Source organism: Telmatherina bonti (assembly GCF_933228915.1).
Source record: "Telmatherina bonti genome assembly, chromosome: 16".
Taxonomy (NCBI): domain Eukaryota; kingdom Metazoa; phylum Chordata; class Actinopteri; order Atheriniformes; family Telmatherinidae; genus Telmatherina; species Telmatherina bonti.
Genome location: NC_136614.1, coordinates 16,006,093 through 16,030,258, shown reverse-complemented (window position 1 = coordinate 16,030,258; position 24,166 = coordinate 16,006,093). Strand labels below are relative to the sequence as shown.

The window sequence follows — 24,166 nt, the reverse complement described above, 5'->3', positions numbered from 1 at the left end:
TCTTTTTTTTTTTACTTTTCCGACAGTGACCATCGTTTCTTTTTAGAGGTAATGTTGGATTCTGGTCGTCTTCAGTTGAACACTTTGTTTGGCTCTCTGCCATTTCCCTTTTCAGAAAATACACAAACAACATAAACACCAAACACGATCTTAAAAATGTATTATTTGTGTTCTTGCAGCCCTCAGCGTACTGAAGGCGAGGGGACGGTTCAGCTGGATGGCGAAGGCTACGCTGCAGTGGGAAGGCCCACAAGGTGGAACCCAAATGTTTCCACCATCACCTTCAAGTTCCGCACTTTCTCTTCTGATGCTTTGCTCATGTATCTCGCCACTGAAGATATGGTATGTGTCTAAACTCCACAACAGAGCGCATGAATACATTTTTTTGCTAAAAAAAATTGTCATATGATTCTCCAATATTATTATCAAACCAAAACTTTGGTCACTAAAAACATCAAATAAAAAACACCAGCATTCAGGATGTGCAGTTAAACTAAATAAAATTGGTTTCAAATTTGACTTTATCTTCTTCATTCTGTCAGAAGACCTTTAACAGTTTTTACTTTTTAAAATAAAAATTTCTGCAGAAAGACTTCATGTCCCTGGAGATGTCAGAGGGAAAGGTGAAGGTGAACTTTGACCTTGGATCAGGAGCTGGCGGCGCCATATCGGCAAACCGCTACAATGATGGACGCTGGAAAGCCCTCACCATGTCAAGGAACAAGAAAAAAGGTATGCATCCCCATCAATCCAGACCAATGTTTATTATTTGTTTGTATATTTAAATCAAATGAATGAAATGAAAGTTAAAGCCAGATACAGTCGGTGTGCTGTGTTGCTACTAAAGTCTCTTCATGTGTTTTTTACAAAGCCATCGTGACTGTCGTGGACATTGACAGCAGCACTGAAGAAAAGATAGTTGCCGCATCTCAGGGTTCAGCTACTGGTCTTAACCTCAGGGAAAACCAGAAAATCTATTTTGGTGGGCTGCCAACGATTGGAAATTACAGGTACACAAACACATTCATACATCCTCATTCAGACAGATTCATTTTTACATGCTTAGGATATCAGGCATAATGTTTTCATTCAGTGTGGAATGAATCTTTACTCTTCATTACAATTGCAACTTTTTATTTTCAGAAATTAATTAATTATTCATTAAAAATGTTTATTTTACCTGAATCATTCAAGATTTTTTGTGAAGTGTTTTCCTGCTTTAAAATATGTTTTGTCTTAACAGCATGGCAGCCAGGTAAATAAATTAATTGATCAATTCATCTCAGACACTGATTTTTTTTTTTTTCTATATCACTGCATGATGCTAGCCATGCTAATAATGCTGCACAGCCTGAAATCACCATGGATACTTTAGTTGGCCTGCACACAAAGGCTGTTGCTCCACATGGCAGCTGAAATATTTTTCTCTCTCTTCCTTTCATCTGAATTTGATGTTTATCCACGAACATTTATTTAAAATATCTAATCTATGGCTCTGTCTCATACTCAGAATATTGTCACCTCACCACGTTTTTTTAAAGCAGTGATTCCTAACTGGAGTTCCCAAATGATACCCGGGGGGTCCTTGAGGGTTTGACAGCTCAGAACTGATGGGATTTAAATTAAGACCATGTCCACACAGAGACAAGTTTATGAGCTTAAGTTTTTTTTTTTAATCATTTGGGTGTTTCATGAGAAAGGGTTTTGGGAGCCTGCAAACACTAATGCTTCATCATTTTATTAATAAGACATGTATGAAACATGTCACAGACAAATAATTTGTTTTTATTTTGGAAAAAAGTGAAGGCCGTGTGCTGATAATTACCTTAACGTCTAAGAAGTCAGCCAGAGTGCATCATCTGTGGGGAGAAGCCGGCTAATGAAAGCATAAAATCAAGCATGGTGTCAATATGTGGCGGAGGGGGTCCTAAGAGAAAATAGGCTGGAAAATAAAGTTTTGAGCAACCGTTGTTGGAAGGCGTAGAAAAATAAAGCCTTTATTAAAATACATATAAACTGGCTTATTAAATTATGCTCCTGGGATTTTCTGATAATGGATCTTTTTTTTGTTTTTCACTTATAACGTTGTGACAATAACTATCCTGATGCCACAAGTTAAACAATGTATATCATTATTATGGATGAACAGTATTTTCAGATTACTCCTGTTGATGTCTATGCATCACTCTCCTCCTTGAAAAATGATGCAATAGATTCTCTGCTGCTGTAATTCAGCAATTTTCTTACTGAGCTTGACTACTAAGAAACCAGAAGGTCTGTTGAGTTTGGAATTTTTCAGCTGTATCTCTTTTTATAGGTCAGAGGTGACTCTGAAGAGATATGCAGGCTGTCTCCAAGAGATAGAAGTCTCCAGAACGCCATATAATCTCCTGAGCAGCTCAGATTATACTGGGGTGACGAAAGGATGTAATGTAGAGGTAATGTTGTCCATTTCAGTTTTTACTTAGTATAATTAAACTACAATGATGATCTCTTATTATAGATTCAAAATCATCTGTTTTAAGTTAATGTTAGCATGTTTGCATTTTATAAGGGTTGTATTTATTATTGTGTTTAGGAGCTATGAATAAAAGATTAAATGGTTTAAATGTCCACTGAATTAACGTAACCTGCAGAAAATTAGTTTTGAAAAGGCCTTGACATGTATTAATTGGATGACCTCCCTCATCTTCATCTATTCTTGACCCCGTCTGTTTTTTCACTTGAGTCTCTCTTATTTGTCATTCACTTGATTGCTTTTCATATGGCCTCATTCAGTATTCATGCAGAGCATAAACAAAGACAGGAAGGTCAGAGGAAGCAAAGACTAATTTAAGGTCTTTATGACTTATTTTAGACTAACTCTCCCCCACATGTGTAAGTCAGTTCAGGGCTGATATGAAAAATATACAATTCTTAAACACAAGTATTCAAGTACTGAACCTGTCATGGAGTGTAAAAACAATTCACCATGAATGCTGAATGGTGTTATTCGTATTTGTACACATGTAAAAAAAAAAAAAGTGAATACATTGGTTTTTCATGTTACTTTACCTCTTCTTATTGCTATTGTTGTGTCGGTATGGATGTTTGTAAATGTATAACTTATGATTTGTGATGTGATCTTCTGCTCTAGTCGCAATTTGGGTATCGGTCAGATATTACTTTTTATATATTTATTTTTCAGGGTAGGCTTTGTTTAATTGTAAGATGAAGCAGGATGTTGGTGCAACCTGCAACACTTGCACAGAAAGCCAGTAGTAAATAAAAACTGTAAGATGTTAAATAAGTGATGGAATTATGTCTGTGTGTAACTTGACTCGAAGAAATGACTTGCAGATGAATGACACATTTGATAGCTTGAGAAAATATTCTTTTACTGCATTTATTTTTCAATCTTCTTTTTTATTCCTCATACAGGATGAATGCTGGACTATCAAGTGAGTAAATCTATGTATTTTTTTGTTTTGCAGAACCTGTACACAGTCAGTTTCTCTAAGCCGGGATACATTGAAGTGGGTGGCCTCTCACTTGCCGTCGGCACTGAGATCAGCCTGTCATTCAGCACTCTCGCAGACACTGGGACCATACTGCTGGCAGTAGGAGAAACTTCAATCAGCCAACAGGTTTTGATTTGTATTTCCTTTTTTATTTGTTCAAATCCTTTTTTAATAAGAATCTTTATCCACTATAACAGCTTACTTTAAGACTTTAAGTCAAAGAATGTTTCTAAAGTTCAGACTTCCAATAAACTATTTTGACATTAACTTGGGTAAGTCAGAAAACATCATTCCAGATTACCAGACTGTCCTATTTAAATATGTGTACTGGATAGTAGAAATTAAACAAATTTATAAATATAAACATACAATAATATGGCGTAAATAGTCTTCACTCTATGTAGGCCTCCATAGTCTTATAAAATTAAATTATCTTGAACCTGAGCGGTGGAGGGAGAACAGAATAAATATTTTGTTACTGAACCATTTGATTAATCAACATTTCACAGAACACAAGACTGAATACAGTTTCATGTGAAGTTGCTGATTTGGGTTTTTCTCTTCCTGATCACCTTAGAACAACACATTGAAATGCAATCATACATTTACAGCAATAATGCAAATTATGTTACTAAAGTCCTTTCAGAGCAGGGATCCCCAAACCTGGTCCTCGGGGACCGGCGTCCTGCAGGTTTTCCAGGTGTTCCTGCTGGAACACACCTGACTCCGACAAGCTCTGCACATGTCTGCTGAATACACATTGATTTAAATCAGGTGTGTTGCAGCGGGAATTTGGAAAACCTGCAGGACACCGGTCCTTGAGAACCTGGATTGGGGATCCCTGGTTTAGAGGACTTCTGGATTCCATATTATATAATAAAACAAAGTTGATATTTTATTATATAAAAGGTAATTAAAAAACATTTAATATAAACATTCAAGAATTTAGGTTTAGTCTCCTGTTTCTGCTGTGATTTGCTGAATGCTACAACTAAACAGTGAACCTTCCATCAGTCATATCAGCTTATACGGCCCCCATGAAAACTGTTTATCTCATGGAGGTCTTTTGTAGGTAACCTTCCAAGATTTAACATGAAAAACTGGGAAACTAGGAGAAACAACTTTTTTAACTTTTTTTTTAATGTCACTTACACAGGTTCGCAACTCTAATACCTTCAGCTCCAAGAGGAGAAGACGACAATCAGGAGAGGTGAGTTCAACATACTCTAATGTGCAATCAAATACCACTACTGTTCCTGAAGTGAATGATGATTACATAAGTGCATATTAATAAGATTTGCATTTGTTGGCAGCTTGGCTAATTGGATTGTGCTTTATCCAAAATACCCTCTTCCAGTAATGCCATTCACATAGAGGCAAAAAGGCATGAATACTTTAGGAGCCGTAGTAGCTGTCTGTTGTAAGGTAATGATCTAAGATTTCAGCTGACTGTGCCAACACACATATACAATTACACAAGCACCTTTTATCTAAGTGAATTAAGTTTCCTTGAGTGCATATTAATGAGATTTGACTCTTTTTAGCATCTATGCTGATTAGATTGTTTCACAGCCAAAAACATTGTTTTGCGCATGCACACTCCCATACACTCTCCAACAATCACACTGCAGCAGTTGTTTATGTCTCACTAATAACTGCAAATACATGAATCATCAAACATATTCTCTACTTCAAAGTATCATGCAGCATGTTGTATTTTGTGTGTGTGTATATTATATTATATAACATAATATTTGTTAAGTGATGCATATATATATACAAGATTAAGCAGGGACCTTACTCACATGCATTAAAAAAACCTGTATTAGTGCATGTGAGAAAAAAGAGGACATAGGGTTACATACAGCTTATCCATCATCACTGGTTGTTGGGCATATAAATCTATTTTTACTAACTATGCTGGCAGGCAGGGTGTGTGTATATGTGTGTGTGTTTAGAGAAAGGTTAAACAAGGTTAAAAACATCATCAACTCAACGTGGCCCTGACTAATGGTTGTTTTAGAGAGGGATGAAGATGGAAGGGGACAAGGAAAAAAGGAGGAGTAGAGGTGACGATTTAAAGGTGAAAGGAAGGATGGACAAGAAAGGTGATCTGAAAAGAAACAGGAGGGCGGTTAACCATTCTGCTCCTTATCCAATGCCGGCGATGTAAAGTGCCACTTGACATCCCATTCATGGCTAAAATAAAAGAAAGTTGAGAAATGAAGATGGGATAAGACACAGGCACACATATGACGGGCTGAATTTAGCAGAAAAAAAAACAGAAGAGAAGCTAAAGTGGAAAAACAGTGCAGAGATATTCAATAAAGGATGACAAAATGAGCTCAAAATGACCAAAAATCAAAGAAGAAACTTTTTTGGCCTCCCTATTTATAAAATACATGATATTCACCTTAAAGGCCATTTACCATGCAAACTGTGGTGAAATAGCAAAATTCATACTGTTGACTCAAACAATGTATTTTCGTGGAAATGTCAAATAAAATCAAACATCCGTGCTGTACTGAACCATCTCAAAAAATAAATTTATTTTTACTCCACAATGATGTACTGTAAATGCTACTGTTACATGTTAGTTAGTGGATCATGTTAGTGGATCAATTCATATCTGAAAAGACAAAAAACCATTTTAATTGCCTCCAAATGATTTAATGATTTAAAGCACATCTTTCCTTTTTTTGTAATATTACTAAAAAAAAAAAAAAAAAAAAAAAAAAAAGCAAGATCCATTAATTTACCTGTAGTCAACATTGTACAATAACAAATGTTCCCATAAACTGACACATTTGGTACTAAAGACTTAACCCCTTATTTTTACATACTACTGTAGCATTATAGTATTTTTCAGTAAAGACTTGCTTATAGCACAAGAAAAAATGCTTCAAGTTTTTTTCTTATTTGAATTTAAATTTTGTAACAATGTTTGTAAATAAATTCTTGTTCTCAGTTTTAAACGGAGTTTCGTGCTGCTCAGTCATGTGATTTTTTTTTATTTTTCTTTTTTTCTTTTTTTTCTTTTTTTTGTCTTGTCCAGCATTTAAGCAAGCAGACTGATGTTCTGGATGCTGTGTTCTGCTGAGCAAATTTATTTTGCCAAGGGGAACTTTTATAGATGTAATGATCCCCTTGTATTTCTTGATTCCTATTTTATTTTTCTATTTGCTTTGGATAATAGTTTGTATTACAGAGTTTATGCTGCTGGACCTGACCGGAAAGGACAGGAAAGGGGCAGAAAGAGAACAGAAAAGAGAACATAAAAAACAAAAAGAGATCAATGCATACACGTATATGCACATACATACCCACCTACATATATATGCATATACACTCGCACATACAGTATATATATATATACATATATACATACACACACATACATACATACATACATATATATAGATAGACATACATACATACATACATACATACATACATACATATGCACACATATTTATATATATATTATATATATACATATATACATACATACACACATACATATACATACAGACATATACATACATACATATGTACACACACATACCCACCCACACACATAAATATATACACCCACACAAGCCAACTCTAGATTCATGGTCCCTGTGGAGAACAAAACTGCAGAACAAGCAAGTTAAATCAAAAAGACAGAAAGAGAGCTACCTGCTGTTAATGAATAAACTTGCTTGATGACTCAGTGACTGTGACACATGCAGAACATTCATGCAGAACATTTAGAGTGGAACGTGTTCAGAGAAGAGTCATCATTCTCAGTCATGTGATTAGAATCATCTGTATCTGTAGATGCCTCGCTCTGATGCTGCTTTCATATTCCAGTTTTTAATTTTGTAGATTCTTGTTTCTACATTAGTTTTTTTTTGTTGTTGTCATCTGTGTGAGACACCGTCACCAGTCGGAACCACCAAAACACTTAACATTTACATGACTCCATGTGTGTACGTCCTCACCGTGTTCACTTTCCATGAGTGAGTACATTTGTGGTAGTCTGCTTTTATCTGGATGTTTGACATGCATCTGTTTGTTCGTGTGCGTGCGTGTGTGCGCTTTTATAGCCGTGCAGAACTGTGTGGCGGCGCAGTGAGAGCCATGTTGTAGCTACATCTCAGTTCAATTTGTCCCGACCTCAAATTGAAATTCCATTTTCAGGTGGTAAATTGTCTCCCACTTCGCCCTCTGGCACACAGTGAATTAAAATTCAAATTAGCCTGACCCTGCACCACTGCTCTCTAACACCTCTGTGACTGTCTCACTCTTTCTCTTTCTCTCCTCCATCTCTGTCTGGCTTGCTGCTTTGCCCCCTGCCCTCTCATCTCTTCCCCCTATTATCCTCTCCTATGTTCCTCTCATCTCTTATCCTTTCTTCCTTGCTCTACTCTCCTCTACTTTTCTTATCCCCCCTTTTCTCTCTGTTCTCTCCTCTGCACTTCCTATCTATCAGTTTATCTTGTGTGTCCTTCCTTCACAATTCTTCCTGCTGGACATACGCAAAATAGCAGAATAGATGTGGAGCTAAAAATCAAAATACTAAAACTGTCTTGTGAAATTTGTATTATAGAATTTCAAAAATGCCTTTGAAGTGGGACAAGTTTGATATGAGTGGAACCACTACCACAAACTACCAGTTATCTTTCACCTGATTGTTAGCATACTGTCACAGTTATTGTCTTTATATTGACAATTTGAGCAGCCTTTGGGGTTAGAAAAAGGGGAAATTTGTCTGACATCTTAGCTTTTAAGAGCTTTGAAAATATTTATATTATTTTGTCCAAAAATAGTTGTTCACAGCTCATTTAAAGGCAGAATTTCACTGAAACATCCTTTAACTATATGATTGTACAATTTTATTCCTAATTTAGAAATTTCAAGTTTTTGTGGTGTTGCCATCTTGAACTTTGTCTAAATAATGAAGGAAATTCAAACATGTTCTGTAAAATTCTTAGAAAAAAGTCATGCTTGTATTTTAGCTTTATTACTTCATGTTGCGAGTATGTGTTTTGTTTTGTTGGTAGTTTGTAGATCTACATGTTCATATTCCACATTTAAAATATTTTATCTCTTCCATCTCCTCTTTCTGGCTCCGTCCTTCAAGTTGTTTCCATATCCACCTTTCCACAGTTAATACAAGTCATTTCTAACTCTTGCAGCCCTACCTCTCCGTCATGCTGAACAAAGGCTCTCTAGAGGTGTCTATATCCACAGGAAGTCACAATCCACGTCACGTCATCAGACGACCTGATCAAGCCATACTGAATGATGGCAGAGAGCATTCTCTGCGCATCGAAAGGCTACCTGGCAGGTGGGTGTTCAGCACTTTCTCCAGTCTGTTTCTGCTTCTTGCAATATTTTAGCTGCAATTCAAAATTTGAACTTTGCACAGTTTAAAAAGTATTTGGGCTTTTTTTCTTTGTCCCATCAGATCCTTTGCAGTTCAGGTGGATGAGGAGGCCAAGAAGGAGGCACCCCTTCCCAATGACCAACCGATGAGCTTGCAACGCATCTTCCTTGGTGGTATTCCAGCTGAAGTAGAGCAGACATCCAACAGAGCCAACATCCCCTTCAAGGGTTGCATATGGAACCTCATGATCAATGCTGTGTATGTCATATGCTAATTTTTAAACTATTTTACCACCTTTAAACATGATCTATGGCAGGGCTATTCAACTCATTCCCAAAAGGGAGATAGCACTGCAGGTTTTAAACGTATCTGTGCTTCAACACACCTGACTCAAATGAAATAGATCCATTAGCCTATGTTGGAGCCCAGGCACATTGAAAGCCTGCAGGACTGCAGCCCTTGTGGGACAAGGTTGAACAGCTTTGTTCTGTGGTGAACACATGGGCCTGTATACAGTTTACCTAAAACCTTGCTGTATCATCACCTTACTTGTGATGACCCTATAATTTCCTCTGGCAGGGGATGACAGCCCTCATTTGGACATCACACACTGCTGGGTTAAAGAGTAGCTAATATTATTGGAGGAGGTCAATGATGGTAGTGTTGATGATGATGATAAAGCTAGTGTCGTCCTGCCTGAAGAACAGTAATAGAGCTGTCCAGCATCATAAATATACTCATAACTCATATTACATCCTCCTCGTTTGTGTGTTTGTTGGTGTGCGTTTGTCTCTCGTTTGTGCATTTGTCTCTCGTTTGTGCATTTGCTCACCTTTCATCATCTGACCAGTCTGACATTATCTGTCAAGTGACTGTTTTTTTCTGCAGTTATTTAATTTGAAAGGTATCTAATATCAGTTTTTTTTAATTATTACTCTTTCATATGACTCTCTAATCACTAATGTACTGCATTAATCTCTTGCGTTTGATTATTATTGGTGTGTACAGCAAATAAAACTTGATCTGCACAAAAGCAGTCAACAAATTGAGCTGAAAAGGAAAAAAGTTGCTTACCATAGCATTCTGAATACAGCTGTAAAATTTGGTTAGTTTCTTTTTGTTTCAACTGAAAACATAACCAATATTATATGTAATTGTCTGTCCTTTCAGTCTGTCAGATTTCTCCAATCCTGTTTCCTTTGAAAATGCTGAAATCGGCCAGTGTCCCAGCCTCGCTCCAGCTCCATCTTTTCTTCCGGAAGAGACGTCTGAGAAGGAGAATGAGGCATCAAAACCAGTCAGTTCTCTAGTTACCCAAGCTCCCATCACACCAGCACCAGGTCCTCCAGCTGTAAGTAGCTAATGATGATGCAGATAAAATCATGGAAAAACAACTAAACAATCACAGCAAGCACCTTATTAATATATTTCAGAAAACTGCAGAAATGTGTTTTAATATTTACATCTCCCATTCATTTACTGAAATTAAAACAGTGATTACTTCATGAAGTAATCCACCTAGAAAACATTTATTCATGTATGGGTCAAATTTACACACGTTTCATAAAGTCCACAGATGTCCAAGCCCTTTACATATTTTCTGAGCGTCAGTAGGAGCTTGTACACACAAGCATGCTCTTATTTCTCTCTGATGAAATGCAGCTATGGGCCTGCTGTGCTAGCTTAGCAATTTATCACACAGCACTTGTACAGCCCATTAACTCTTCTTTATAGTCCCTTTAGCCTTGAGTCACTAAACTCCACCTCTGGCAGCTTGTCATATACACTGCAGTGCCATGGCACTACTTTAGGCTAACTGTGCATGCCGTTTATGCTTTATGACTGCACAGAAGCCAAACACTGAACTAACATTTAGCTACTATGCTAACAAGCTGGCAGGTAGTGAGTTATTCATTTCATTCACATTGGGAAAGTCAAAATACATTTAACATATTAAATGTATGTCTTACAGTAGCCATAGGTTATAAGTTACCCACTTAGCTGCAATACTACACCTCTTAAGGGACATTGATCATGAAGCTTCAAGTTCGTCTGTTTTATGATTTAGACTCCAGGCTGTGAGAAACAATAGCTCTGGGTGTCAGTAGTTACTGATGTAAATGATCTGATAGTTAATAGTTTTTGTTTGTTTACTGCAATTCATTTTACCACTAAGTATCAAGAGTTTTTATTGCCAACAGCTATTCTAAATGGCATCGATTCTATTTTTATGTATTGCAAGTGATACACTGTAAAGTCGCAGGGTCCTGCTGGGTTTACTGTTCTGCCTAAGTGTAATACACATACCTTCATTCTTAACAGGATGTCCATTGCTTTCTTTTAAGCTTTGAGGTTCTCGACTTCCTCAAAAGGAATCTCAATACGTTGGACTCAAAATATTTGTTTGGACACTTTATGGGTAATATCAGAATTTGGTTATGAAAGATCAGTGTGATTTGTGCAGCAAGGACAACATTTTGATCATATCTAGTAGGATTAGATGACACAGTGATTCAATTTTCCCATTCAGGTGTACAAAGATTAATATACGACACCTGCAATTTAAATTAAAGTCAAATGGCATTTAGACAGATCTTGTGTTTTATAGTTTGCTTTGCTCTTAATAAGAGATTTTATGTCAACTGATCCTAAAATTCAGTAGTATTTTAAAGAGGCATAACTTTCCTAACTAAAACTATGTATCGTTAACTCGTTTAGCAGCACAGACACGTTTATGTAAATTTGTGGAGCCATTTGTGCCCAGCAGTGTCCTAATGCTGTGTAGGTGCACTTGTTTCCAGGATGCTGTTTAATGTTGCAACTTTGCTTTGTGCATTATATCACGTTAGCAAGTGGAAATCTAACAAAGCAAAGAAACATAAGAAGACATAATTAGAGAAAGAGAAGTAAGAAACTCAACATGGGACTGACTTATACTATCTGGATAGAGCTCAAATAATAAGTAGGATGCAAGATATATGCTGAATTAGTTGTTAAAGGCAAGGCAAACCAAGTTAATTCCACAACAGTGTGATTCAAAGTGCTATACAGAGACAATAAAACATTAGAAAATAAGAAGCATATTTTAAATTAAAACATTAAAAAAAAAAGAGAAACAAGTAGATTTGGACTTAAAACGACTGAAATGCAGCAGAGAACAGGAGGGTCTTTAACCTAGATTTAAATAAACTGAGATTTAAATAAACCTCGTGTTTCAGCTGATCTCAGACTTTCTGGGACTTTGTTCCGGACATGTAGAGCATAAAAGCTGAATGCAGCTTCTCCATCTCGATTTGACTCTAGAAACTGATAGAAAACTGGATCCAGATGACCTGAGGGGTCTGGTAGGTTCATAATGGGACAGGAGGTCTCTGATGTACTTTGGTCCTAAGCCATTCAGAGCTTTGTAGACCAGTAACAGACCTTTAAAAAGTCTAACTTCTGGCAGACAGGCAGCCACTGTAAAAACCTCAGAACTGGACTGATGTGGTTTCAGTGAGGACTCACTGAGTTCGCAGAAGAGTTCTGAATTAGTTGCAGGTGTCTAATTGATTTTTTGACCCATAAAAACAGTTACAGTAATCAAGCCAACTACAGATAAAAGCACGGACTAGTTTTTCCAGGTCCTGCTTTGACATCAGATCTTTTATCCATGATATATTTATAAGGTGATGTCGTTATTCTCGTAATGTGTTTTTCAAAGGGCGTTACTGAAAACAATCTGCCAAATATTCAGAGTTACTCTTTAATACATTTACACAGCATTAAGATTTCTAAATCAAGATACTGTCGCAAGCTACATAACAATTGAGGAAAAAAACTGAGGTCTAAGAGACTACTGTCAACTGCTCTGAACTTCAGGTTCCTCACAATGCTAACAAGAACCAAATAAGTTGAAGAAGCACTGAGGATCCCTTTGCCAGTAAAAAGGTTACATTTAGAGTGTTTTTCTTACTGGCTGTTTAACTAGTAAAATAGCCACCACTGCTACATTTTTTTGGGGGGTGGCTTATTATTATTTTAATAGCTTAGGATATTTTAATTGTTGCACAGAAAACATTTTTACTTTTTAGACTTTTAGTATTTTGTCAAGTGGTCATTAAATCTATGATGTTAAGAGTCAAACTTTTTATTTTTGTTGTCTGTGGCATTACGGCCTGCTTCCTGCCCTTTCTGCTCAATGCTGTTGCTTCTCTGGCTGACAATCAACTGCTTCCTTTCTGCTCTTTGACTACTGACCCACAGGATGCCACACCCCCTGCCCAAAGCGTTGCTACACCCACTGCACCTGCCGCTGTTGCACCACCCGTTGCTAAGCTGGATCCTAGTGCAGACTCGGTAAACGCACACAAATCTAATCTGGTACTTTGTGAATAAATTCCATAAGAAGACCAATTCAAAGAGCGATCTGTGGCTTTTAACCTCAAATTCAGAATCAAGAGGTCATCAATAAAAAGTTCTGGGACCGCCTGCAAATACCGTACAACTCTTAGTCCCCATTTATGTTCTAAGAAAGTCGTGTGATGATGTAAAGCCACGTGCTGATCCTTAAAAGCTTGGAAAACATGACCTCCATAACAAGACCAGTTTGTAATGCAAGTAGTTGTTTCTTTTTGGTCTTCACAAACCATGACACGCACTCATGAGCAGGATAGAAATGTGTTCTGCCCTAAAGCTGTTTTTTTTTTTTTCACCCAGCGATGCTAAAAGGACCAGCTTTCCAATTTCTAATGATTTTTTTCTGTATAAACTGGTAGAGACTTACTAGATCTATTTGGCTGTTGGGGATTTAACACTTCTGCCCAGAGAAGAGCATGATGTATGCATTGTAATAGGTCACCCAGCAGATCTACTTCTTTCAGGCAGCTTCCACACTGATTTGCCCTTTAAACTGTATGTGGCAGACATAAGTAAAGCATCTGCCTTCATTGTTTCTATTTCACCTTTTCTAATTTTAAAAGTCCTCTGGTTTTTAATATATTGGCACTTTTCTAAAGAGGTCTCACCATAAATATGGTTATGTTGAAGACTGGGCGCTGTGAGGGCAAAAGATTCTTTTGTTTTCTTATTTAATGGTTAAAATTAAAGTGCAGCAAGGAGAATGTGGACCTCTTGTATCTTCAGAGTGATGTCTTAACATTCATCCAGAGTTTCATCTACACACCTTGGCATATATGCACAGTCCTGACTAAAAATCATCTGGTTCTTTTAGTGTGACCTCCAGTGAAAGACCTGAATGGAAAACTGTCTCCCTATTGTTAGTTTAATGGAAAGACGAAGAGGGGATAAAAAAAAAAAAAAAAAAAAAAGCTGGATGAAGAAGGCAGAGAGGACAGCTGAGAAAAAGGTGCAGCCTTGGAGGAAGGGAAGAAAAGCAGGGCAGTCTTTCTGAACAGAGCAGCACTTGCCTTTTGTTGGCTTAATGGAAAGACGGAGGAGAAGAAGCCAGAGAAAAATGAAAGGGGAGGGAAGGAAAGGGCTTCTGAACAAGTGACGTCTCCCTTTGTTAGGTAGGGGAAGCAAATGAAAGAGAAAAACGGGGGAGGTTGAGGAGGGGGAGTGGATATGAGGACAGTGTGTGATAAGAGGTGAGTGTCAGCTGTAACAAAGCAAGGTCACAGACAGGGGAATGTCTTCACTTGAAAGGGAATAAGGGAGAACTGGAGATTGAGACACTCAGACACTTGGTCGTCTCAGCTTTCTTCTTGCACTAACTTTTTCCACACTCACCCTAAAAGTATAGAACAGCAGCTTCACTGTATTAAATTTTAAATGGTTTAAATGAAGGGCATATTCAAATATGCCTTTGCTAAAGTGTCCGTTTTCACAATTCCAAAGTGTCCCATAATATAATGGATTATGAGGAAAAATGAAAAACACACAACATATAGTCAGAGGACAGATAGGATTTATGACTGCAGGAGAGAAAAGGTAAGTTGGAATGATATGAAAAACGAAGAATGAAGAGTGGACAGGGGAAAAGAGGCTTAGTAAAGATGAGACACTATGGTCAGATGTCAAGGTTGTTGAAGTTGTCCTCAAGATAGGAAAAGACAAGGGTTATTCTGGTGGATTATGCACAAAAGCAGCAGAATAATCTACCATAAAGGCGGTCGGTATATATATATATATATATATATATATATATATATATATATATATATATATATATATAAAATATGGCGAGAGAGAGAAAAGCACAAGTTAAAAGGAGGAGACAAAAACTTTTACAGGAAAGAGTCATCAGAAAGTAAGGAGAAATTGTGGAAGAGGATAAGATGAAAGATAGTGTGAAAAAAAGAAGCAGAGAGGATGAAGTACTATTAAAGAAAATGTGAAACTCAGGAAGATGAATAAACAGGAGAGAGGAGACAAAAATATGTGGAGATGTGAGATAAAAGAGCGGATAAGAATAAAGGATCAGACAATAAGAAGTGGTGGCAGATGGCAGCACAGGAGTGCCATGTGAAATGAGAAAACTCGGACAAGAAAAAAAAAAGGGCTATAAAGCAGAAGCAAGTGAAGAGAAGAGAAACATTTCCGAAAGGGAGACGTTGACGTTGCCAAAATAAGACATCAGATGTATTACAACAATGACCCCTTGTGGTGAGTGAGTGAAATGCACTCTAGAAAAAGGAATACATAAGACATCGACTGCTTGATATCTTTATCAAATGGAAAACACTTTCATTTTGAACACTTTATTTTAATATTTTCTGTAGATGGATAGAAAACAATCTAAATACAGAAGGTCTATATGTACAAAAAAGCTTAATTCATATGGACCATGAAAGTTTTATTTAAGAAGTAATCAATCACAATCCAAAACATTCAGAATGATCATACTTGTTAAATGATGCTCTATAACATTAGTGTCAAACTCCAGTCCTCAAGGTCCAGTATCCAGCAGGTTGTTTTTTTTTGTGTGTCCCTGGACCAACACACCTGATTCAAATCAAATGGATCCAACATCTTCTTGTCAACCTGGTCATTCATTTGTCATTGTGTGTTGGAGCATGGAGACAACAAAAACCTGCAGGATACTGGCCCTCGGGGACCATAGTTTGACACCTGTGCTCTGTAAGATAGTTTTAATGTTTTACAGCTGATTTCTTTTCGGTTTATGTTGAACTTTAAGAATTAAATAAAAAAAAATACCTTTACATCTCTGCTTATTTAAAAAGGTTTAAAGTGCTGTTTTATGGCTGATTGTGACCTGTCAGCCCCTGAGGTCTTTTCAGATGAGAAACAGAAACCCTATTAGGACTGGCCTGACTTCCACTGGAGTGTAAAAGTTCCTGTTTGACCAGAGGAAATAGGAGCAGGATGCTGAAACTCTGCCAGTGGAACTGACACATTTTGTCAAATTTCCAGGATTTATGTGCATCTGCTGTGGCCCCAACAGTGCTTGAGAAGGCATACCAGTTCGGACTGACCAGGAACAGCCACATGAGCTTTGCCTTTGATGACACCAAAGTCAGAGAGAGGTAAACTTGGAGTAAAGTGTCATTTGAGTGCTAATATTAAATGCTACTGTTTTTAGATGTATTTATGCCCATTTGCACAATTCACACAGTGGAACATCAAACCTGCAGCAGATATAGGATTAATCTTCAGATAAATAGTGGTCTAAAGAGAAAGCCTTTAAAAAAATTTCTGCAAAAATAAAAGTCTTAATTTCGGAGTTGGCATTTAGATAATTTTTGTTTAGAAGCCCTGCATCAAGGAAACTAATGAAACCTTCTTACAAAATGCACAGTACTATTCCAGAAAGTGACCTGAAAGCTGCAATATGCTAAATTTAGCTTCACTTTTACTATCTCTGTTGTTAAGTCTAAATTAGACACATAACTGGTTATCGTTGTGAAAGAAATGCTATGAAGTAAAAAAAGCACATGCTTGTCACTGAAATGTTGTAGGCCAGTGATTCACTATGAATACTGTTAATTCTGTCCCTCAAGATTCATTTCACTGTTGGATAAATTCAATCCAAAAATGTCAGTGGACCACAAAACTGAATATTTACCAGGAGAACAGGAGTTTAGTTTTCCTCTGTGGAAAATTTAAGTTTGCACAACAAATGAACAACTCTTTGCTGCATTTTATTACTGGTTAATCCATTTTTTTGGAGCAAATGTATGTAAGCAGTAACTCATTCACCTTAAACATGATAATCGATTTGAGATTAAAAATCTTTAACAGCAGCAACACAAACGAGAGAAATTGCAGGAATTCACAACCATACTAAAAACATTGCCAAAACACCACCAAAGCTAAAAAGTAGGGTCGGAAATATTTTCCAGGAGCATTTTTTTTTCCACTATATTTCTTAAAATGCCCTTTACATCCCAATTGCAAGCAATTAATGGTCTAACACAAAAAAAAAAAAAAAAAAAAAAGTATTTCAGGGACTCCAGATGGAAATTAGTTCGGAGAGCTATAATGTGGTACGAGGCATATTTTCTTTGATTAATGTTGATGCACATTGTCCCTGTCAAAAAAACTAAATAAAAGAAAATGTATTCACCTGTGGACTGAAGAAACACCAACCTGTTCTAAACGATATGGTGATACATCAGCGAAAAGGTTCCCTTGCCCGGACGCAGGTCACCGGGGCCCCCATCTGAAGCCAGGTCTGGGGGTAGGGCATGAGAGCAGGTGCATGCTCGCCAGGCCTTTGCACCTGGCTTTAGGGAAAGATTAAGCCCGAAAGGGTTACATGGGCCCCACATCCCGTGGGCGGAGCTGTAGGGGTCGGGTGCAATGTGAGCTGGGTGGCAGCAAGAGGCGGGTACCCTGGCAGTCCGTTCTCCGGCTGCAGAAACTGGCTTTCTCTGTTGGGGAAGGAGCCTGAGTGCACGAGGTTGAGCGGTTCCGGCTAGATATAGTTGGACTCACCTCAGCGCATGGCTTTGGCTCTAGAACCAGTACCCCTCAAGAGGGGCTGGAGTTGCTCATGGTGAGAGGCGCTGAGCAAGTACCTCATGAGCCCCTGGCTTGGTGCCTGCACATTAGGGTTTACACCGGTGGACAAAAGGGTAGTTTCCCTCCGCCTTCGGGTGGGGGGACGGTTTCTGACTGTTGTCTGTGCTAATACACCGAACAGCAGTTCAGAGTACCCACCCTCTCTGGGGTCCTTGGAGGGAGTGCTGGAGGGTGCTCCTTCTGGGGACTCCATTGTTCTGCTGGGGGACTTCAATGCTCACGTGGGCAATAACAGTGAGACCTGGAGGGGAGTGATTGGGAGGCATGGTTCCCACCTCTGAACCCAAATTGTGTCTTGTTATTGGACTTCTGTGCTCGTCATGGATTGTCCATAACGAAAACCATGTTCGAACATAACAGTGTCCATATTTACACCTGGCATCAGGACTCTCTGGGCCGCAGTTCAATGATCGATTTTGTAGCCGGAATAAGATGGTTTGCCCTCTCCGGGTCAGAAGTCAGGTCCTGCCTCAAGTGGAGGATTTTAAATACCTTGGGGTCTTGTTCACAAGAGAGGAAGGGTGGAGCTTGAGATCGACAGACGGATCAGTGCGGTGTCTGCGCTGGTGTGTCGTTGTGAAGAAGGAGCTGAGCCAGAAGGCAAAGCTCTCGATTTACCAGTCGATCTACGTTCCTACCCTCACCTATGGTCATGAGCTGTGGGTTGTGACTGAAAGAACAAGATCTCGTATACAGGCGGCTGAAATGAGTTTCCGCCGCAGGGTGGCCAGGCTCTCCCGTAGAGATAGGGTGAGGAGCTCGGTCATCCGGGAGGGGCTCAAAGTAGAGCCGCTGCTCCTCCGCATCGAGAGGAACCAGTTAAGGTGGCTCGGGCATCTGGTCAGGATGCCTCCCTGGTGAGGTGTTCCGGGCACGTCCCTCTGGGAGAAGACCCAGGACATGCTGGAGGGATTATATCTCTCGGCTGGCCTTGGAATGCCTTGGGATCCCCCCGTAGAGTTGACAAATGTGGCTGGGGAGTGGGAAGTCTGGGCTTCCCTGCTTAGGCTGCTGCCCCTGCGACCCAACCCCGGATAAGCGGTAGAAGATGGATGGATATAAGGAAAAGTTTTTAAGCACCTAAAATGGTAAAATGTATCATTCCTCTATGATACCACTCCAGTGAATAGTGTTTCTTGCAGTAGTGCACAATAAAAATCATACGGATACAGAAGCACTGAATGGATGAACTATAAGTTGATGTATTTGTGTATGTCAATTTCAGGTTGATATTAGAGTTTGAGCTGAGGACAATGGAGCAGTCTGGTCTTGTTCTCTATATGGCGAGAATCAACCATGCTGACTTTGTTGCCATACAGGTAACCATCATATGTTGTTCTCACATGAATGCACATGCCTTTAATCTTTGTCTTTCACCATTTTAACTGAAAGACTTAACTTTACCATTGTGTCATAAATCACTTAAGAGTCTCTGCTAATCAGATTCAGCAAACTTCACAATCATCTTGTATGTGTGTATGTCTTGTATCTTATAGATCAAGGAAGGACAGATTTGTCTTGGTTATGATCTTGGTCATGGAAACATCTCTGGTTGTGTGCTTTTTTCCATTAATGATGGCAATTGGCACAAGGTAAGACTCATTTTGTTTTTCTTTGTACATGTTTCATACAGCATCTCGTGTCAGATGCCTTTTTTTTCTTGAGCTGAACTGACGTCCAATATTTATCATTTCACACATTTACAGTATTAATTTTGTATTGGTCACCATTTGTATCCTGGATTCTCCTTTTAAGATCCGTGTGAGTCGAAACAAGCAGCGAGGTCTTCTTATGGTTGATGGGCGATACAGCAAATCAATGATCAGTCCAAAAAAGGTACTTTATTTTATTATGTCATAAGCTCACAGAAAAACACATTACGCAGTCAGAACAAAGGGTTTTTTTTCCCCTTACATTGCCTTTTATTGTGTATAGAAAATGCGATACAAGGAAATGTGATTGATTGATGGTTGTCTTCTCACCAGGCTGATCTATTAGATGTGGTAGGAATGCTGCATGTCGGTGGATTACCACAAAACTATACTACCAAGAGGATAGGACCGGTAAATAACCCCCCTGCCCAATTAAGTTGTACCCAGTTTTGATTCATTTACTTCAGTGACAGTTGTTTTAATAATGATGTACTTTTTTTTTTTTTTTTTTACAGATTCTCCACAGTATCAGTGGATGTATTCGTAACTTAAAGATGGTTGGAGGACCTGTAAGCACCAAGTCACCTGCAACAGGTATGGACTGTTAGGGTCATCAAAGCTACTTAGACCGTATTTTTAAATGTATTGCCTTGCCTCTCTTCCCAGGTCGTTCTGAGTCAGTCATCGAAGACTTTAAACTCAACATGACAACACCTACCTCCAGTTATATGGTTGGAAAGTGTTTTGTTGCCACGGAGATAGGCACCTATTTTGACGGAACTGGCTATCTGAAAGCAGGTGAGCTGTGCACCATAATATATACGCAGTACCATTCAAAGGTTTGGACACAATTTCCCAACTAGAATTAATGGGAATTTTCTCCAAACTTTTGACTGGTAGTGTAAATACACACTAGGTCAGGGGTGTCAAACTGCAGTCCTGGAGGGCCGGTATCCTGCAGGTTTTTGTCGTCTCTGTGCTCCAACACACACCTGACCGACACTCAAACAGGTTGACAAGAAGCTGCTGGATCCATTGATTCAAATCAGCTGTGTTAGTGGAGGGAAACAACAAAAACCTGCCGGATTCTGACACCTCTGCACTAGATGTATCAATGAAGAAACCACTTCTGCAAAAATAAATGTTCTTTCTCTTTATACAGTCTCATCTTATAGAGTGGGCCTTGATGTGTCGATAGAATTAGAGTTTCGAACCAGCAGAACCAGTGGAGTTCTCTTGGCTGTCAGTAACCAAGCCAGCGATGGACTGGGACTGGAAATTGTCCAGGGCAAGGTACTCAGTGATTAACTAATACACATTTTTAATATTTGACAGAGACTTCCATCTACTACAGGGGTATTCAGTTTGGTCTTACGAGGGCCACAATCCAGCAGGTTTTCCATGCATTCCTGCTTCAACATACCTAGATCTAAGTTCTGCACTTAGCTGACTCAATTTAATGAGTCTATGTTGGAGCAAGGATGCATGGACAACCTGCTGTATTGTGACCCTCATGGGACCGATTTGAGTGCCTCTGAATCTTAGTCCTCGGCGACCACCGTTCTGCATGTTTTAGTTCCTACCAACTCCAGTACACTTGATGCAGATTAACTCAACTGCTTGCCAAGTTCTATGAAAACCTGATGAGTCAGGTGTGTTAAGGTAGGGTTACCTGTAACACATGCAGGGCAGTGGGCCCTGAGGACCAGGATTAAGAAACACTGCACTAGGATACTTAATGTCCAGAATATAAGTGCAATAATGACAACAGTGATCAGTAACGCAGTCTCATAGTTTTGTTCATTTTTCTTGTACTTGAGATGTGAGACAGCTGTGCAAAGGCTGGCACCTTAAGCAGGGTTGAGGTGTGAATTTAGGGACAAGTCTGTTAAGTAAATTGTTTTGTGCTTCTTGAACCATCACGGTCTGAGTCTCATGAAACATCTGCTTCCCCATTGGAATAGGGTCCAACCTTTCAAAAGGAGGCCTGAGTCAGCTTTGTCAAGCCACTATGTACAGGAGGTAGAGGGTCGAAATTACTTTTCCCTCTTATTGGTGTTCCAGGAGCGGTCCTCTGCCAAGCAGGGGCAACTCTGGTCTTTGAAGGTCATAGTCCTGCAAATGTTTGGAGTTTCCCTGCTGCAACACTTAGCAGACTGAAACTCTGGACTAGTCTGCCCGGTGTGTGTGTGTGTGTGTGTGTGTGTGTGTGTGTGTGTGTGTGTGTGTGTGTGTGTGTGTGTGTGTGTGTGTGTGTGTGTGTGTGGGGGGGGGGGGTAGATAGAACTTTATTCAGGGAAATTCAAATTGTCTGGCGACACACTAAAACACTCACTCTTCCACGTCTCAGTGCGTATTAAACATAAATAATTGCTCAGACAGACTCAGGTTAAAAACCCGTTAAAAACCCAATAAAAACAGCATAAGCCACTCTCCCTTGTAGATGCATGTACATGTGTGGGTACAATTCAGGAGTTTTTATTATATAGTCTGATGGCTGTGGGAATGAAAGATCTCCTGAAACGCTCTGTTCTGCAGCGTAGCAAGAGAAATCGACTGCTGCGGTTGCGCCTTTGCTCCCACAGGAATCCATGGAGAGGGTGTTTGCTGTTATTCAATATTGTTCTCAGTTTATTCAGCGTGAGTCTCTCCACTACTGTTCCCAGAGAGTCCAGTCTCCTACCCAGCACTGAGCCCCCCCTTTTTGACTAGTCTCTCCAGCCTCTTGCAGTTTGTCAGTAAGGCTGTGCCCCCAGCACACCGCAGCATAAGAGAGAGAACTGGCCGCCACTGATTGATAGAACGGGACCAACATGTCCACACACATGTCAAAGGACCTCAGCGAGCGCAGGAAGAACAGGTGACTCTGTCCCTTCCTATAGAGGGCATCAGTATTGCAGCACCAGTCCAGCCATTCATCAATGTGAACACCCGGATATTTGTAACTGCGCACCACCTCAATGTCCTCCCCCTGTAAGGAGACTGGATGATGGGGAAGCTTCCCCTTTCTGAAATCCAGGATCACCTCCTTTGTCTTTGCTGTATTCAAGTGCAAGCAGCACCTGTGACACCAGTCTCTGAAAGAGTTCACCAAGTTCCTGTATTCAAAGTCCTGCCCATCCTTGATACAGGCCACAATAGCCGTATCATCAGAGTAGTTTTGTATGTGGCAGGACTCTGAATTGTACCGAAAGTCCGCTGTGTAGAGGGTAAACAGGAAAGGTGCAAGCACTGTCCCCTGTGGCGCTCCTGTGCTACTCCTGATGGTCTCAGAGACACAGTTCCCAAGCCTGACATATTGAGGCCGATCTGTCAGGTAGTCTGTAATCCAACAGGTCATGGAATCATCCACGCCCATCCCTCTCAACTTGTCTCGTAGAATGTACGGCTGGATTGTGTTGAACGCACTGGAGAAATCAAAGAGAAGGAGTCTAACACAGCATCGTGGTTCCTCCAGGTAGGTGTAGGCCCGGTGTAACATGTAAAGCACAGCGTCCTTTACTCCAATATGCTCCTGATAGGCAAACTGAAGGGGGTCTGTTGCAGCTGTGACCTCAGTTCTCATTGCACGTAAGACCAGACGCTCCATAGTCTTCATCATATGTGATGTTTGGGCACAGGTACCAGACAAGATGTTTTTTCCACCGCACAGGGACTTTACATACACAAAGACTTTCATTGAAAATCCAATGAAGAGGTTTTGCTAGCTGAGTAGCACATTCCTTGAGAAGTTTTGGATACACGCCATCCGGTCCTGCTGCCTTCCCTATCCGTAACCTTCCAAACTCGGCCCTCACCTCATCAACAGTGAAGGACAGCGGTTGTCGCTCATGAGTGTCAGACAGTGGAGCTGTGGCTTCAGGATTTGAGAGACTGTTAATAGAAGTGCTGGCGGAAGAGCCACCTGCCCCCATGGGTGGCTGAGTGGACGTTGAGGTGGCACCACCATCAAACCTGTTAAAAAACAGATTGAAGTCATTGGCTCTCCCTACATCTCCATTCATGACCAGGCCACTCTTAGAATAGACAGTGATGGCCTTCATCCCCTTCCACACCTCTCTGTTATTCTGCTGCAACTTGTTCTCAACCCTCCTTTTATAGTCCATTCGTCCCTGCCTCAGTCTCGCCTTCAGCTCATGCTGGACCATCCTAAGCCTCTCTTTGTTCCTCTCCTTGAATGCAAGCTTTTTCTGGTTAAGAAGTTGCTTGATGGCTGTGTTGACCCAGGGTTTATTATTAGGGAAACACTGTACTGTCTTGGCTGGTACCACCATATCTCTACAGAGGTTTATGTATTCAGTGAGGATGTCCATGCCTAAGTCCTCAGGCTCCAGTAGCAGAGTCCAATCAGTACACCCAAAACAATCCCTGAGCATTTCACTGGCCTCCACTGTCCACTTCCTAATGGAATGTGTGGCAACCAGCAGCCTTACCACGAGTGGCTTGTATGTGGGTTGAAGAAAAACCAGATTATGATCAGATTTGCCTAAGGGTGGTAAAGCTGTTACACTATCAGCATCCTTAGCATTTCCATAACATAAATCCAAAGTGCTGCCTCCTCTCGTTGTGCAGTCCACATATTGAGTGATACCGGGCAAGTGGGAGGACAGACATTATTAAAATCCCCTGATATGACAATGAATGCATTCAGGTGT

The 24,166-nt window shown here is 39.7% G+C and overlaps 1 protein-coding gene across 1 annotated transcript in view; it reads left to right on the top strand.

Moving 5' to 3' along the window:
* The window catches only part of lama2 (laminin, alpha 2), a 192,912-nt gene that overhangs the window by 165,836 nt on the left and 2,910 nt on the right, over positions 1-24,166 (top strand). Inside the window, exons 54-71 of the mRNA XM_079255305.1 lie at positions 180-342; positions 588-732; positions 872-1,010; positions 2,318-2,438; positions 3,474-3,626; positions 4,657-4,710; positions 8,684-8,835; positions 8,956-9,132; positions 10,045-10,225; positions 13,120-13,212; positions 16,249-16,361; positions 19,085-19,178; positions 19,356-19,451; positions 19,615-19,695; positions 19,845-19,922; positions 20,027-20,105; positions 20,178-20,309; positions 20,674-20,804. Coding sequence (XP_079111431.1) covers positions 180-342; positions 588-732; positions 872-1,010; positions 2,318-2,438; positions 3,474-3,626; positions 4,657-4,710; positions 8,684-8,835; positions 8,956-9,132; positions 10,045-10,225; positions 13,120-13,212; positions 16,249-16,361; positions 19,085-19,178; positions 19,356-19,451; positions 19,615-19,695; positions 19,845-19,922; positions 20,027-20,105; positions 20,178-20,309; positions 20,674-20,804 — 2,182 coding nt within the window. The remainder of the gene's footprint in view (positions 1-179; positions 343-587; positions 733-871; positions 1,011-2,317; positions 2,439-3,473; positions 3,627-4,656; positions 4,711-8,683; positions 8,836-8,955; positions 9,133-10,044; positions 10,226-13,119; positions 13,213-16,248; positions 16,362-19,084; positions 19,179-19,355; positions 19,452-19,614; positions 19,696-19,844; positions 19,923-20,026; positions 20,106-20,177; positions 20,310-20,673; positions 20,805-24,166) is intronic.